Raw genomic sequence first — 12,619 nt, 5'->3', positions numbered from 1 at the left:
GAACAGGCTGGGGCTGTTTTCCCTGGACCATCAGAGGCTGAGGGGTGACCTTATAGAGGTTTACAAAAGTATGAGGGGCATGGATAGGATAAATAGACAAAGTCTTTTTCCTGGGGTCGGGGAGTCCAGAACAAGAGGGCATAGGTTTAAGGTGAGAGGAGAAAGATATAAAAGAGACCTAAGGGGCAACTTTTTAACGCAGAGGGTGGTACGTGTATGGAATGAGTTGCCAGAGGACGTGGTGGAGGCTGGTACAATTGCAACATTTAAGAGGCCTCTGGATGGGTATATGAATAGGAAAGGTTTGGAGGGATATGGGCCGGGTGCTGGCAGGTGGGACTAGATTGGGTCGGCATGGACAGGTTTGACCGAAGGGTCTGTTTCTCTATGACTCTATAACAGCACTGTTTGGAGGGATATGGGCCGGGTGCTGGCAGGTGGGACTAGATTGGGTCGGCATGGACAGGTTTGACCGAAGGGTCTGTTTCTCTATGACTCTATAACAGCACTATCCAAACCTTCCTTTACCACCTAGAAGGAAAATGGTAGCAGATATCGGTAAAACAATCCTAACTTGGAAATATATCACCAGGATACATTGCAGTGTCACTGGGTCAAAACCCTACCTAACAGCATGGTGGCTCAGTGGTTAACACTACTGCCTCACAGCGCCACGGACCCTGATTCAACTCCAGCCTCGGGCTACTGTTTGCATGAAGTTTGCACATTCTCCCTATGTCTGCGTGATTTTCCTCTGGTGCTGCAGTTTCCTCCCAATGTGCAGGTTAGGTGGCTTGGCCATGCTAAATTGTACACAGTGTCCAGGGATATGTTGATTAGGTGAATTAACCATGGGAAACATGAAGTTATAGGGATAGGGAAGTGGCGGGTGAGTCTGGGTGGGGTGCTCTTTGGAACGTCAGTGTGGATTGATGGGCCAAAATGCCTGTTTCCACACTGTTGGGATCTATGATTCCATGAGCATTGTGGGTCTACCTACAGCACATCAACTGCAGTGTTTCAAGAAGGCAGCTGAGTACCACTTTCTCAAGGGCAATAGCGATGGGCTATGAATGCTGTTCCAACCAAAAACACACACAATCCCCAATAGAATAAACTTTTTTAAAATTCATAAAGGCCGATGTCAGTAGAGGACACAACCAAGATTGATTTGGGTTTTAAAACCATGAAGGTTGTTGCAGGAATGGAAGACAGGTGTCCATCATGTGAGGCCATGAGAAAAATGGAGTCGAGTGGGTGTGTACTGTATCTTGGTTTGAACACAATGAAGCCTTTGTTACTATGTTCAGCGATGTACTCATTCTGAGTAGAATAGAGCTTATTTACAGCAGGGTAAAGGGGGAATCACATGTTTAGAATTTAGAAGTAACAGCAGAAGAAAATCTGTTACATGAAATAACTCTGGTGTGAGAATGTTGACCAAATAATTGTCATATAAAAATATACCGCAAGACATGTTGTAGAAAGATATTGGCAGTGGCAATGATCATATTTATTTTTTGTTTTCATTTGAAAAGGAAAGTTGATTTGAAACAGATGTGAAGGAAAGATTGTAAAACTTGCTGTTATTTTAAACAAATTTCGGAAGTTTCACTAGAATGTTTTATTGCAGTGGCAAAATACAACAGTGCTTCAGATTTATTACAGTTTTTGATTTTGGGATTGTTTATGTGCTGTTGGTTTGAGCAGGGGGCAATGGAGGAAGGCACAGTTCAATCAAATAAGAACTTTCACTTTATTTCCTGTTCATGTCTGGTAGCCAGAGGTCCGGCTTGCAGAAGGCTATGACGTGTTTATCCCCAAATCTCAACTGGTCTCCATATTATTGAACTACTCTCGCTCGGGAAGTTTGCTTTTTCGGAAACTTGTCTCTGCATTTTTTGATGACCGAACACTGGCTAGTTCTCTTCCAAACGGGAAGAGAAAAAGAGGAGCCAACGATAATCGAAAAGGTCTTGATCAAAACATTGTGGGAGCAATAAAAGGTAATTTTAAAAGAATACATTAACAAAATGTGTATTATGTTTAATCAAAAGGACTGGATGCCCCATCATAGACATTGTGAAGAATAATTTTTCAATAATTATATCATACTTCAGAATGAACCTCTTGTTTATGCTGTTGTGCATAGTCTTGTGAATGAACATAGAGCACTGAGCAGCATTACATGATCATGAAGACATTGAGTCTCATGTTTCTGCTTCTAAATTTTGGGGGCAATGGTTGCCTTAAGAATGTTGTTAATAGTTCATTTGCATCCAAAATGACATTACTTAATTTGCTCACATTAATATAAAACATTTTCAACTTTGCTTGTCATATATTCTGTGCAATTGCATGTGTGAAAAAATTGTGAACTTTACAAATGTCTAATTTGAAAGTCACTAATCTGAGTTTCTTTTGAGCCTGTGTTCAGTAATAAAAGGCTGATTGTGGAGTGAATAAAAGCAAATTACTGTGGATTCTGGAATCTGAAACCAAATGGGGAAAATGCTGGAAAATCTCAGCAGGTCTGGCAGCACCTGTAAGGAGAGAAAAGAGCTGACGTTTCGAGTCTAACTGACCCATTGTCAAAGGGACAGTTAGACTCGAAACGTCAGCTCTTTTCTCTCCTTACAGATGCTGCCAGACCTGATTGTGGAGTGAGGTGGAGTTATGACATAATTCTCAATGAATGATTTGCTTCTCACATGTTTATATTTGAGCTTTGGATATGAGTGACGCAGGCAAGGTCAGTTTTCATTGTCAGTCCCTAAATATCTTTGACAATGGGGTGGTGAGCTGCCTTCTTGAAGCATTACAACCTGCTTGGTGAAGGTTCAGCTCTTTTTCTGAAGGGTTTGATGCAAGTGAGTGGCTTTTCATAGGACAGTGAGGAATCAACTACATTGTTCTAGTTTGGAGTCAGATGTAGGTCAGACAAATAACAGTATGGGACTTCCTCACGTGAAGGATACAAAATAGATTTGTGAATTTACATTTCTCCAGCTCCCTTGGTGGGATTTAAATTTATGTCCCCAGAACATTAGCCCAGACCTTTTGCTGCCTAATTAAATGATATTACCATGATGCTTCCCTTACCCTAAGAAAGGAACCCTGCCAGAGCAGTAGACGTTGCATCATCATGAAGTGCCAGCTTGGATTATAGGTCAACAGTTCTTAGAAGACCTTTCAGCCCATTGAAACGTCACTGATCAAAAACCGCCACATAACTATTCTAATCCCATTTTCCAGCACTTGGCCCATCGCCTTGTGTGCCTTGGCATTGCAAGTACACATCTAAATAATTCCTAAATGTTATGAGGGGTTCCGCCTGTACTACTCTTATAGGCAGAGAGTTCCAGATTCCCACCACCCTCTGGATGGAAAGGTTTTTCCTCAAACCCCCTTGAAACCTCCTGCCCCTTACCTTCAATCTAGTCATTGATCCCTCCATCAGGGAAAACGTTTCTACTTATCAACATAATTTTAAATATCTGAAATGGGACTTGAACTTACAACCTTGATTTGCAGGGGACGGGCTGGCGTGGTCATGGTCTTCAGTTACAAGGCATGAGATCAATTTACAAATGTATCATGAACATTGAGGACCTTGATTTATGAACAGAACAATCATCTAGAGATGGGAAGGATATGAGATTGTTAGTTGTTTAAGATCAAGAAGGATTTACAACATAATTTTCAATTTCTGGTGACACCATAATTTTATGTGATTATTGATATTTATTTCACGTGATTATTGATATATATTTCGCAAGTTGTAGATCCAAGAGTATGTCTTCACTGGCATAAATTTCAGTGTTCAATTAACTAAAATTTAAATATTTCAGTTTTCACAGAAAGATACTGTACATTAAATCAGATTGATAGACTTCCTGGACCAAAGGATTGGATACAGATTCTCCAAGATCAAATTAAATTAGCCAGAAAGCGTTTAAAAAGGGGTTCTGGTAAGTAAAGGTATTCTGCATTACTTCAATGGCATGTTGGTATTGCTGGCGAGGTCAGTATCTATTGCCCATCCCTAATTGCCCTCGTACTGAGTGGGTTGATTTGCCATTTCAGAGGCCAGTTAAGAATGAGCTGCCTTCCTGTAGATCTGGAGTTGCATGTAGACCAGATCCAGGTGAGGATGGCAGCTTTCCTTCCCTGAAGGATTAGTAATCAAACATATGTCATTCTATCACAGCTGATGTTTGTTTCATGCTCAATATCACTGAGACAAATTTACATATTCACCTGACCTGGTGGGATTTGAACATGTCTCAAAAGCATTATTCTGGGGCTCCGCATTACCAGTCCTTTGACATTACCACTACATCACCACCCTCGAAACAGTGATTATTATAGAAGGCTAATAATCTACATTTTTGAATGAATTACATTTGCCTTCATTTTCAAATATTGTGAAACCTGAAGTAGGAGTAATATAACCTATTTACTACAAAGTCTCCAAGAATTCTACAGAAAAAAAGAAAACTCCTGGATCTAAAAATAGATCTATATTTAGATGAATAAAACTTTGTATAGTCATGCTGTTGAATGACTCTTACATTTTGCTTTCATGTCTCATTGAAGCAGTAGCAAATATTTAATGATCAGACTTGACTCTTTAATCTTCCATTCCATAAAATATAGATTCTGCCTTCTTTAGTTGATTTGGATGTGGATATGCAAACTTAATACTGAAATTTACTGTTGACATAAAACGGATTAAGAGTCGCTACAAACACTTAGAGTCATACTACACGGAAAACAGACCCTGTGGTCCAACCAGTCCATGCTGAACATTTTCCCAAACTAAACAAGTCCCACCTGCCTCGTCCTGGCTCATATCCCTCCAAACTTATCTAAAGGTCTTTTAAACATTGTAATTGTAACCACATCTACCATTTCCTCAGGAAGTTCATTCCACACGCAAACCATCCTCTATGTGAAAAAAAAATTGCCCCTCATGTCTTTTTTTGGATCTCTGTCCTCTCACCTTAAAAATGTGCCTCTACTCTTGAAAACTCCAATCCAAGGGAAATGACAACTATCATGAACACTGTCTATATCTCTCATTATTTTATAAACTTTGATAAGATTGCCTTATAACCTCCTGTGCTCCAGTGAAAAATTTCCCAGCCTATCCAGCCTTTCTTTGTAAGTTAAACCTTCCATACCCAGCAACATCTGATAATTCTCTTCTGAACCCTTTCCTACCTTAATAATCTCTCTCCTACATTTGGGCGACCTGAACCGGACACAGTATTCCAGAAGAGGCCTCAATAATATCCTGTACAACCGTCAACATGAATTCCCAACTCCTATATTCAAAGGATTGATTAGATTAGATTACATTACATTACATTACATTACAGTGTGGAAACAGGCCCTTCGGCCCAACAAGTCCACACTGACCCGCCACCCACCCCTACCCCTACATTTACCCATTGCCTAACACTACGGGCAATTTAGCATGGCCAATTCACTTGACCTGCACATCTTTGGATTGTGGGAGGAAACCGGAGCACCCGGAGGTAACCCACGCAGACACTGGGAGAACGTGCAAATCCACACAGACAGTCGCCTGAGGTGGGAATTGAACCCGGGTCTCAGGCGCTGTGAGGCAGCAGTGCTAACCACTGTGCCACCATGCCGCCCACAATGAAGGCAAGCGTGCTGAACACCTTAACCACCCAGTCTATATGTGACGCAAACTTCAAAGAACTACATACCTGCACCCCTAAGTCCCTCTTCTATAACACTATCCAAGGCCCTACAATTACTTCTTTAAGCCCTGCCCTTGTTTGTTGTACCAAAAGGCATCAGACTTTTGACAGGTTAGTAGATAGGCGCAGGGACAGTTTAGTGCAGAGAAGGCATATTATGCATTTTGTTTGAAATAAAGGAATGCAAGTGTAAACTCAATCAAATTATGCTGAAGTTTCTGAAGGAACAGTGTGAGGTGACCTGAGATAGAAATGAGTCTCAGTCCCAACCCTCGAACTCAGCACCACCTTCCTAACCTGCAATCTTCTTCCTGACTTCACCTATCGCATTTCCAACGCCCCTCCCCCAAGTCCCTCCTCCCTACCTTTTATCTTAGCCTGCTTGGCACACTCTCCTCATTCCTGAAGAAGGGCTCATGCCTGAAACGTCGATTCTCCAGCTCCTTGGATGCTGCCTGACCTGCTGCGCTTTTTCAGCAACACATTTTCAGCTGAGATGGAAATGAGCAAGACTCAGAATTCAACACATGATACAAATATTGTCGAAGTGTAGATTAAAACCAGCATCTGGGCAATTCAGGAACTGCACAAAGTTGGAGATCCTTTTTGCATCTAATAATGGGGAGAAGAAACAGCAGGATAAGAAGATCTTGCAGAACCTTTAAAATGTGACTGCATAAACACTAGCATGAGATAGATAGTTTTTCAGTAGGTTTGGAGGTGGCTGGACTACATGTATGGGTGGTAGTCATGGATAGAATGGGGTAGAATAAAAAGTGATTTCATTGGAACAGGAAAAATGTTGAGATACTGTTTTCCCAGATTGGAGAGATGGAAACTAGGTGTCATAGTCTTTGGATAAAGGCTCAGGATTGAGATACAGAGAAATTTCTTCTCTCGAAGGGCTCTTAATCTCCAGAATGCTGTATAACAGAGAGCTGTGAATGCTCAATTGTTGAATATAGTCAAGACGAGATAGATGTTTGGAATGAAAGGATTGGAAGTGAAAGAGAATTAGGAGACAATGCAGAAAGGTGGTCACTGAGGAGAAAGATGAGCTATCATCTTATTGATAGTTGGAACAGGCTTGAGGGGTTATTAGGTTTATTCTAGTTCTTACATATGCAGAATGCTATACTTTACTAATTATTTAAATCGATTCCATAAATCTGATTCATCTAATTATATGCAATCTCTGTATTAAATAAATCTAATTGATTTTGCATGATTGTGTTTCTAGTCCTGGAACAATTTGAATCCAGCGGAAAGATGGGAAGCAGTTTTGTTCTAAATCCAGGTAATGTTCAATGATGTTTGTCCTATTGAACACATTTCAGGAACACACCATTCTGATACAAAACAATATATATGCAAATGCAGCACCAGCAAAGTCGCACACATGATTGAGTGATGATGGTCATAACAGAATTGTTTTTGATGGTGTTCATTAAGGAAGAAATGTTGACCAGGATATCTAGAGTCTGTAACACTGCAAATGTCCAATGATCTGACCGTTGCTATGTTTGTGTTCACAAGAACCTCCTGCTTCTTTTCAAGTACTGCCATGGAAATGGCCATATGAATGAGAAGAACAAGGAGCTGGAACATACGTTCATGTTCATTTGGTAGGACCAGTAGCAGGTTATTTGGGACCTCATCAGAAAGTCCATTAATAATGTACACCTTATGAATTGCTCTAGGACCTTCGCATAGAGTAGTCCAATCCTGGTGTGGAGGCTGTAATCCAGTTGCTTCATGAACAAAGCTTCTCAGACAGAAACTAAAGTGGTGCAGTAGTCTTGTTGATTAATAGCATAACTGAAGAAATAAATAAGAAACAACAAGTGCTGGAGAAACTGAGCAGATCAGGCAGCACCTGTGTAGAAAAGTGTTAACATTTTGAATCTAATGTGACTCTTCTTTGAAACTGAAGCAAGGTGGAAGTGTGATGGATTTTATGTTGAAAAGTGAGAAGGGACAAATGGAATAAAAGGGAAGGTCAGAATCTGCAGTATTTGACTTCTTTATAACTAATGACTTGTTGAGCTGTTTGGAAGAGTATAATACAAGTTTATAATTTTGGTGAATACATTTGGAATCATGGTCAGTAATTGCCTGTCAGAAAGGAAATGCAGTAATTTAAATAATATATTTTGCAATGCAGATACCTTGAATGAGAATTTTAAGTGCAGAGTACTTCTGAGTGAGAACATAATACAGGTCATAAACAAAGTATTCCCCCATTGAGCCCAAGGACAGACTTGAGCCACAGCCGTTATGACTTCCTTGAGAGATTTTCCAAATCAGCCTGTTTAGAGATGTTATGACACACCTCTGAAGCAGGTGGGACTTGAACCTGGGTCTCCTGGTTCAGAGGTAGGGACACTACCACAGTGCCACAAGATCCCTTTTAGACAAAGGCATGCAAAGTGGTATATCAGAGGATGTTAAGGCTTGAAACTTGATCTTTTTACTTATAACATATGTTATCATGTCATACAAAGAAAATCATTGCAGGAAGGTGATGCCCTTGTGATAGTATGGTTAGATTATTAACCCAGAAACTCAGATAATGTTCTGGGGACCACCATGGCAGTTGTGGAATTTAATTCAATTTAAAAAAATCTGGTATTATGAGTCTCCTGATGACCATGAAACCACTGCCATTTGTCGGAAAGATCCACCTGGCTCACTAACGTCCTTCAGGGAAGAAGATCTGTCATCGTCACCTGGTCTGGCCTGCATGTGACTCCAGACCCACAGCAATGTGGTTGACTCATAAACTGCCCTTGAAATGATCTAGCAAGGCGCTCAGTTGTACCAGTCACTACAATGTCTCAAAGAAGTGAAACCAGACAGACATCTGGCATTTACTGAGGCACCAGAAAAGACAATGGCAAAAATAACCCTGTGGACCCTGAAAGTCCTCCTTACTAACAAAATTGTGAGAGCTTTCTTAGACTAGTCAAGCAACAGCCCAACATAGTCATACTTACAAAATCATACCTTACAATATCCCAGACATCACCATCCCTGATGTGTGCTGTCCCACTGGCAGGACAGACCCAGCAGAGGTGGTGACACAGCGGTATACAATCAGGAGAGAGGTCCCTGGGAGTCCTCAATATTGACTGCAGACCTTATGAAGTCCCATGGTTTCGGGTTAAACATGGGTAAGGAAACATCTGCTGATATCCATGTACTGTTCTCTCTTGGATGATGAATCAGTACTCCTCCATGTTGAACAACACTTGGAGGAAATGCTCAGAGTGGCAAGGGTACAAAATGTACTCTGAGCCAAAGATTTCAATGTCAACCATCAGTACTGCTGATCGAGCTGGTCAGGTCCGAAAGGACATAGCTACAAGACTGGATCGTGGGAGGTGGTGAGGATCCCAACAAGAGGGAAAGACACACTGACCTCATCCTTACCAATGTGCTGGCTGCAGGTGCATCTGTCTATGACAATATCGGTAAGAGTGACCACCACACAGTCCTTGTGGAGACCAAGTCCCACCTTCACATTGAGAATACCCTCTATCGTGTTGTGTGGCACTATCACTATGCTAAATGGAACAGATTTCAAACAGATCTAGCAACTCAAGACTGTGGGCCATCAACAGCAACAGAATTGTACTCCAGCACAATCTGTAACCTGATGGCCTGGCATAACTCCCACTCAACCATTATCATCAAGCCAGGGGATCAACCCTGGTTCAATGGAGAATGCAGGAGGGCATGCCACGAGCAGCACTACACATAGGTGAATGAGATGTAAACCTGAGGAGCTACCAAACAGGACTCCTCACATGCCAAACAGAATAAAAGCAAGTGATAGGAAGAGCTAAGCGATCCCACAACTCACTGGTTAGGTCTAAGCTCTGCAGTCCTGGCACATCCAGTCGTGAGTGGTGGTGGACAATTAAACAACTCACTGGGGATAGCATGGCTCTGAGCATGGGAAATCATGTCTGATAAACTTGATTGAGTTTTTTGAAGAGGTGTCCAAGATAGATGAAGGCAGATAAATAGAGGTTACCTACATGGAGTCACAAGTGGCGTTGGAAAAATACAGCAGGTCAGGCAGCATCCGAGGAACAGGAGAGTCAAAATTTCGAGCATAAGCCCTTCGTTAGGAATGCTCGAAACATCAAACTCTCCTGCTCCTCGGATGCTGCCTAACCTGCTACGCTTTTCCAGCCTCCAGCATCTCTGCCTCTAGAGTGGTCCCCAGCATCACAGATACCAGTCTTCAGCTAACCCGATTCATTTCATGTGATATCAAGAAATGGTTGGAGACGCTGGATACTGCAGAGTTTAGGGGCCCTAATAACATTCCAGTATTTGTACTGAAGATTTGCCATTCCTCTAGCCAGGTTCTTCTCGTACACTTACAACACTGGCATCTACCCAATAATGTGGAAAATTGCCCGGGCATGTCCTGTGCAAGCAAAGCAGGACAAATCCAAATCAGCTAATTACCACCCAATCAGTCTACTCCAAGCCATCATTAAAGTAATGGAAGATGTCATCAAAAGTGCTATCAAGCAGCACTTGTTCAGCAATAACCTGTTCAGTGATGCCCAGTTTGAGTTTTGCCAGGGCCATGTAGCTCCTGAACTCATTACACCTTGGTTAATACATGGACAAAACAGCTGAAGAGGTGAAGAGAGAGTGACAGAACTTTTCATCAAGACCACATTCAACTCAGTATAGCATCAAGGAGCCCTAGAAAAATAGTCAGAGTCATACAGCATGGAAACAGATAATTCTGTTCAACTCGTCCATGCCAATCAAATTTCCCCAACTAATTTATTCACATTTGCCTGCGTTTGGCCCACATCTTCCTGAACCTTTCCTATTCATGTACCTATCCAAATGTTTCTTAAATGTTGTAACTGTACTTGTATCTACCACTGCCTCTGACAGTGAAGTAACAAAGAGGATTGATGAGGGCAGAGTGGTAGATGTGATCTATATGGACTTCCGTTAGGCATTCGACAAGGTTCCCCATGGGAGACTGGTTAGCAAGGTTAGATCTCATGGAGTACAGGGAGATACAGAACTGGCGCAAAGGTAGAAGACAGAGGGTGTTGGTGGAGGTTGTTTTTCAGACTGGAGGCCTGTGACCAGTGGGGTGCCACAAGGATCAGTGCTGGGTCCACTACTTTTCATCATTTATATAAATGATTTGCATGTGAGCATAAAAGGTATAGTTAGTAAGTTTGCAGATGACACCAAAATTGGAGATGTAGTGGACAGCGAAGAAGGTTACCTCAGATTATAACAGGATCTTGATCAGATGGGCCAATGGGCTGAGAAGTGGCAGACGGAGTTTAATTCAGATAAATGCGAGGTGATGCATTTTGGGAAAGCAAATCTTAGCAGGACTTATATGGTAAGATCCTAGGGAGTGTTGCTGAACAAAGAGATCTTGGAGTGCAGGTTCATAGCTCCTTGAAAGTGGAGTCGCAGGTAGATAGGATAGTGAAGAAGGTGTTTGGTATGCTTTCCTTTATTGGTCAGAGTACTGAATACAGGAGTTGGCAGGTCATGTTGTGGCTGTACAGGACATTGGTTAGGCCACTGTTGGAATATTGCGTGCAATTCTGGTCTCCTTCCTATTGGAAAGATGTTGTGAAATTTGGAAGGATGTTGCCAGGGTTGGAGGATTTGAGCTATAGGGAGAGGCTGAACAGGCTGGGGTTGTTTTCCCTGGAGCGTCGGAGGCTGAGGGGTGACCTTATAGAGGTTTACAAAATTATGAGGGACATGGATAGGATAAATAGACAAAGTCTTTTTCTCTGGGGTTGGGGAGTGCAGAACTAGAGGGCATAGGTTTAGGGTGAGAGGAAAAAGATATAAAAGGTACTTAAGGGGCAACATTTTCACACAGAGGGTGGTACATTAATGGAATGAGCTGCCAGAGGAAGTGGTGGAGGCGAGAACAATTGCAGCATTTAAAAGGTGCCTAGATGGGTGTATGAATAGGAAGGGCTTGGAGGGACATGGGCCGAGTGCTGGCAGGTGGGACAAGATTGGGTTGGGATATTTGGTCGGCATGGACGAGTTGGACCAAATGGTCTGTTTCCATGCTATACATCTCTATGACTCTATATGAAGCACCCTCTGTGTGAAGAAGTTGCCCCTCAGGTCCTTTTTAAATGTTCTTCATTTCACCTTAAAATTAGGTCTTGTAGTCCCCCACTCTACGGAAAAGACTGAAAACAAGAAATGCTGGCAATCACAGCAAGTCAGGGAATGTCCATGGAGAGACAGAGCAAGCTAACATTTCCTGTCTAGATGACTCTTCATCAGAGCTAAGGGAAAAGATCTTTGCTATTCATCTTATCTATGCTCCTTATGATTTTATAGACCTTTGTAAGGTCACCCCTCAATCTCCTAGAAGTGACAGTTAACTTCGAGTCAGAGTCCTACAGCACAGGACATTTTGGTCAGCATGGCCCAACTGGTCCATGCTGACCAAAATGTCCACCTACACTTATACCATTTCGCTGCACTTGACCCATATCTTTCTAATCCTCTCCTATCCATGTATTTGTCCAAGTGCCTTTTAAATGTTGTTAATGTACTCGCCTCAACTACTTCTGTTGTCAGCTCATTCCATATGCGTACTGCCCTCTGTGTAAAAAGATTGAAACTTGTTTGAAAATATTGGCTGAATTTCACAAGCAAGCGTATAAAGTAACTTGATTAAGTTTCATTCATAATAATGTGCAGCATCCTGTATCTTCCTTGATCTTTCAGTTGGTTTTCCTTTGACTGTCTCCCATTTATTCTGCTTGAAAATAATGGAAATTCATGGCTGTTATGAGTCAGAAAAGAATTTTGAAATTTTGTGTTGACTGTGGTCTTGTACTCAA

At 41.8% G+C, this 12,619-nt stretch overlaps 1 protein-coding gene across 2 annotated transcripts in view; it reads left to right on the top strand.

Moving 5' to 3' along the window:
• bend7 (BEN domain containing 7) overlaps positions 1-12,619 on the top strand; it is a 44,910-nt gene that overhangs the window by 29,788 nt on the left and 2,503 nt on the right. For both annotated transcript variants that reach the window (XM_043714176.1, XM_043714175.1), the window contains 3 exons: positions 1,781-2,006; positions 3,852-3,971; positions 6,976-7,032. In XM_043714176.1, the coding sequence (XP_043570111.1) occupies positions 1,781-2,006; positions 3,852-3,971; positions 6,976-7,032 (403 nt within the window). The remainder of the gene's footprint in view (positions 1-1,780; positions 2,007-3,851; positions 3,972-6,975; positions 7,033-12,619) is intronic.

This window comes from Chiloscyllium plagiosum, chromosome 23 (genome assembly GCF_004010195.1).
Source record: "Chiloscyllium plagiosum isolate BGI_BamShark_2017 chromosome 23, ASM401019v2, whole genome shotgun sequence".
Classification (NCBI taxonomy): Eukaryota; Metazoa; Chordata; class Chondrichthyes; order Orectolobiformes; family Hemiscylliidae; genus Chiloscyllium; species Chiloscyllium plagiosum.
The sequence above is the reverse complement of the archived record's forward strand: the minus strand, read 5'-3'. Positions and strand labels throughout refer to the sequence as shown.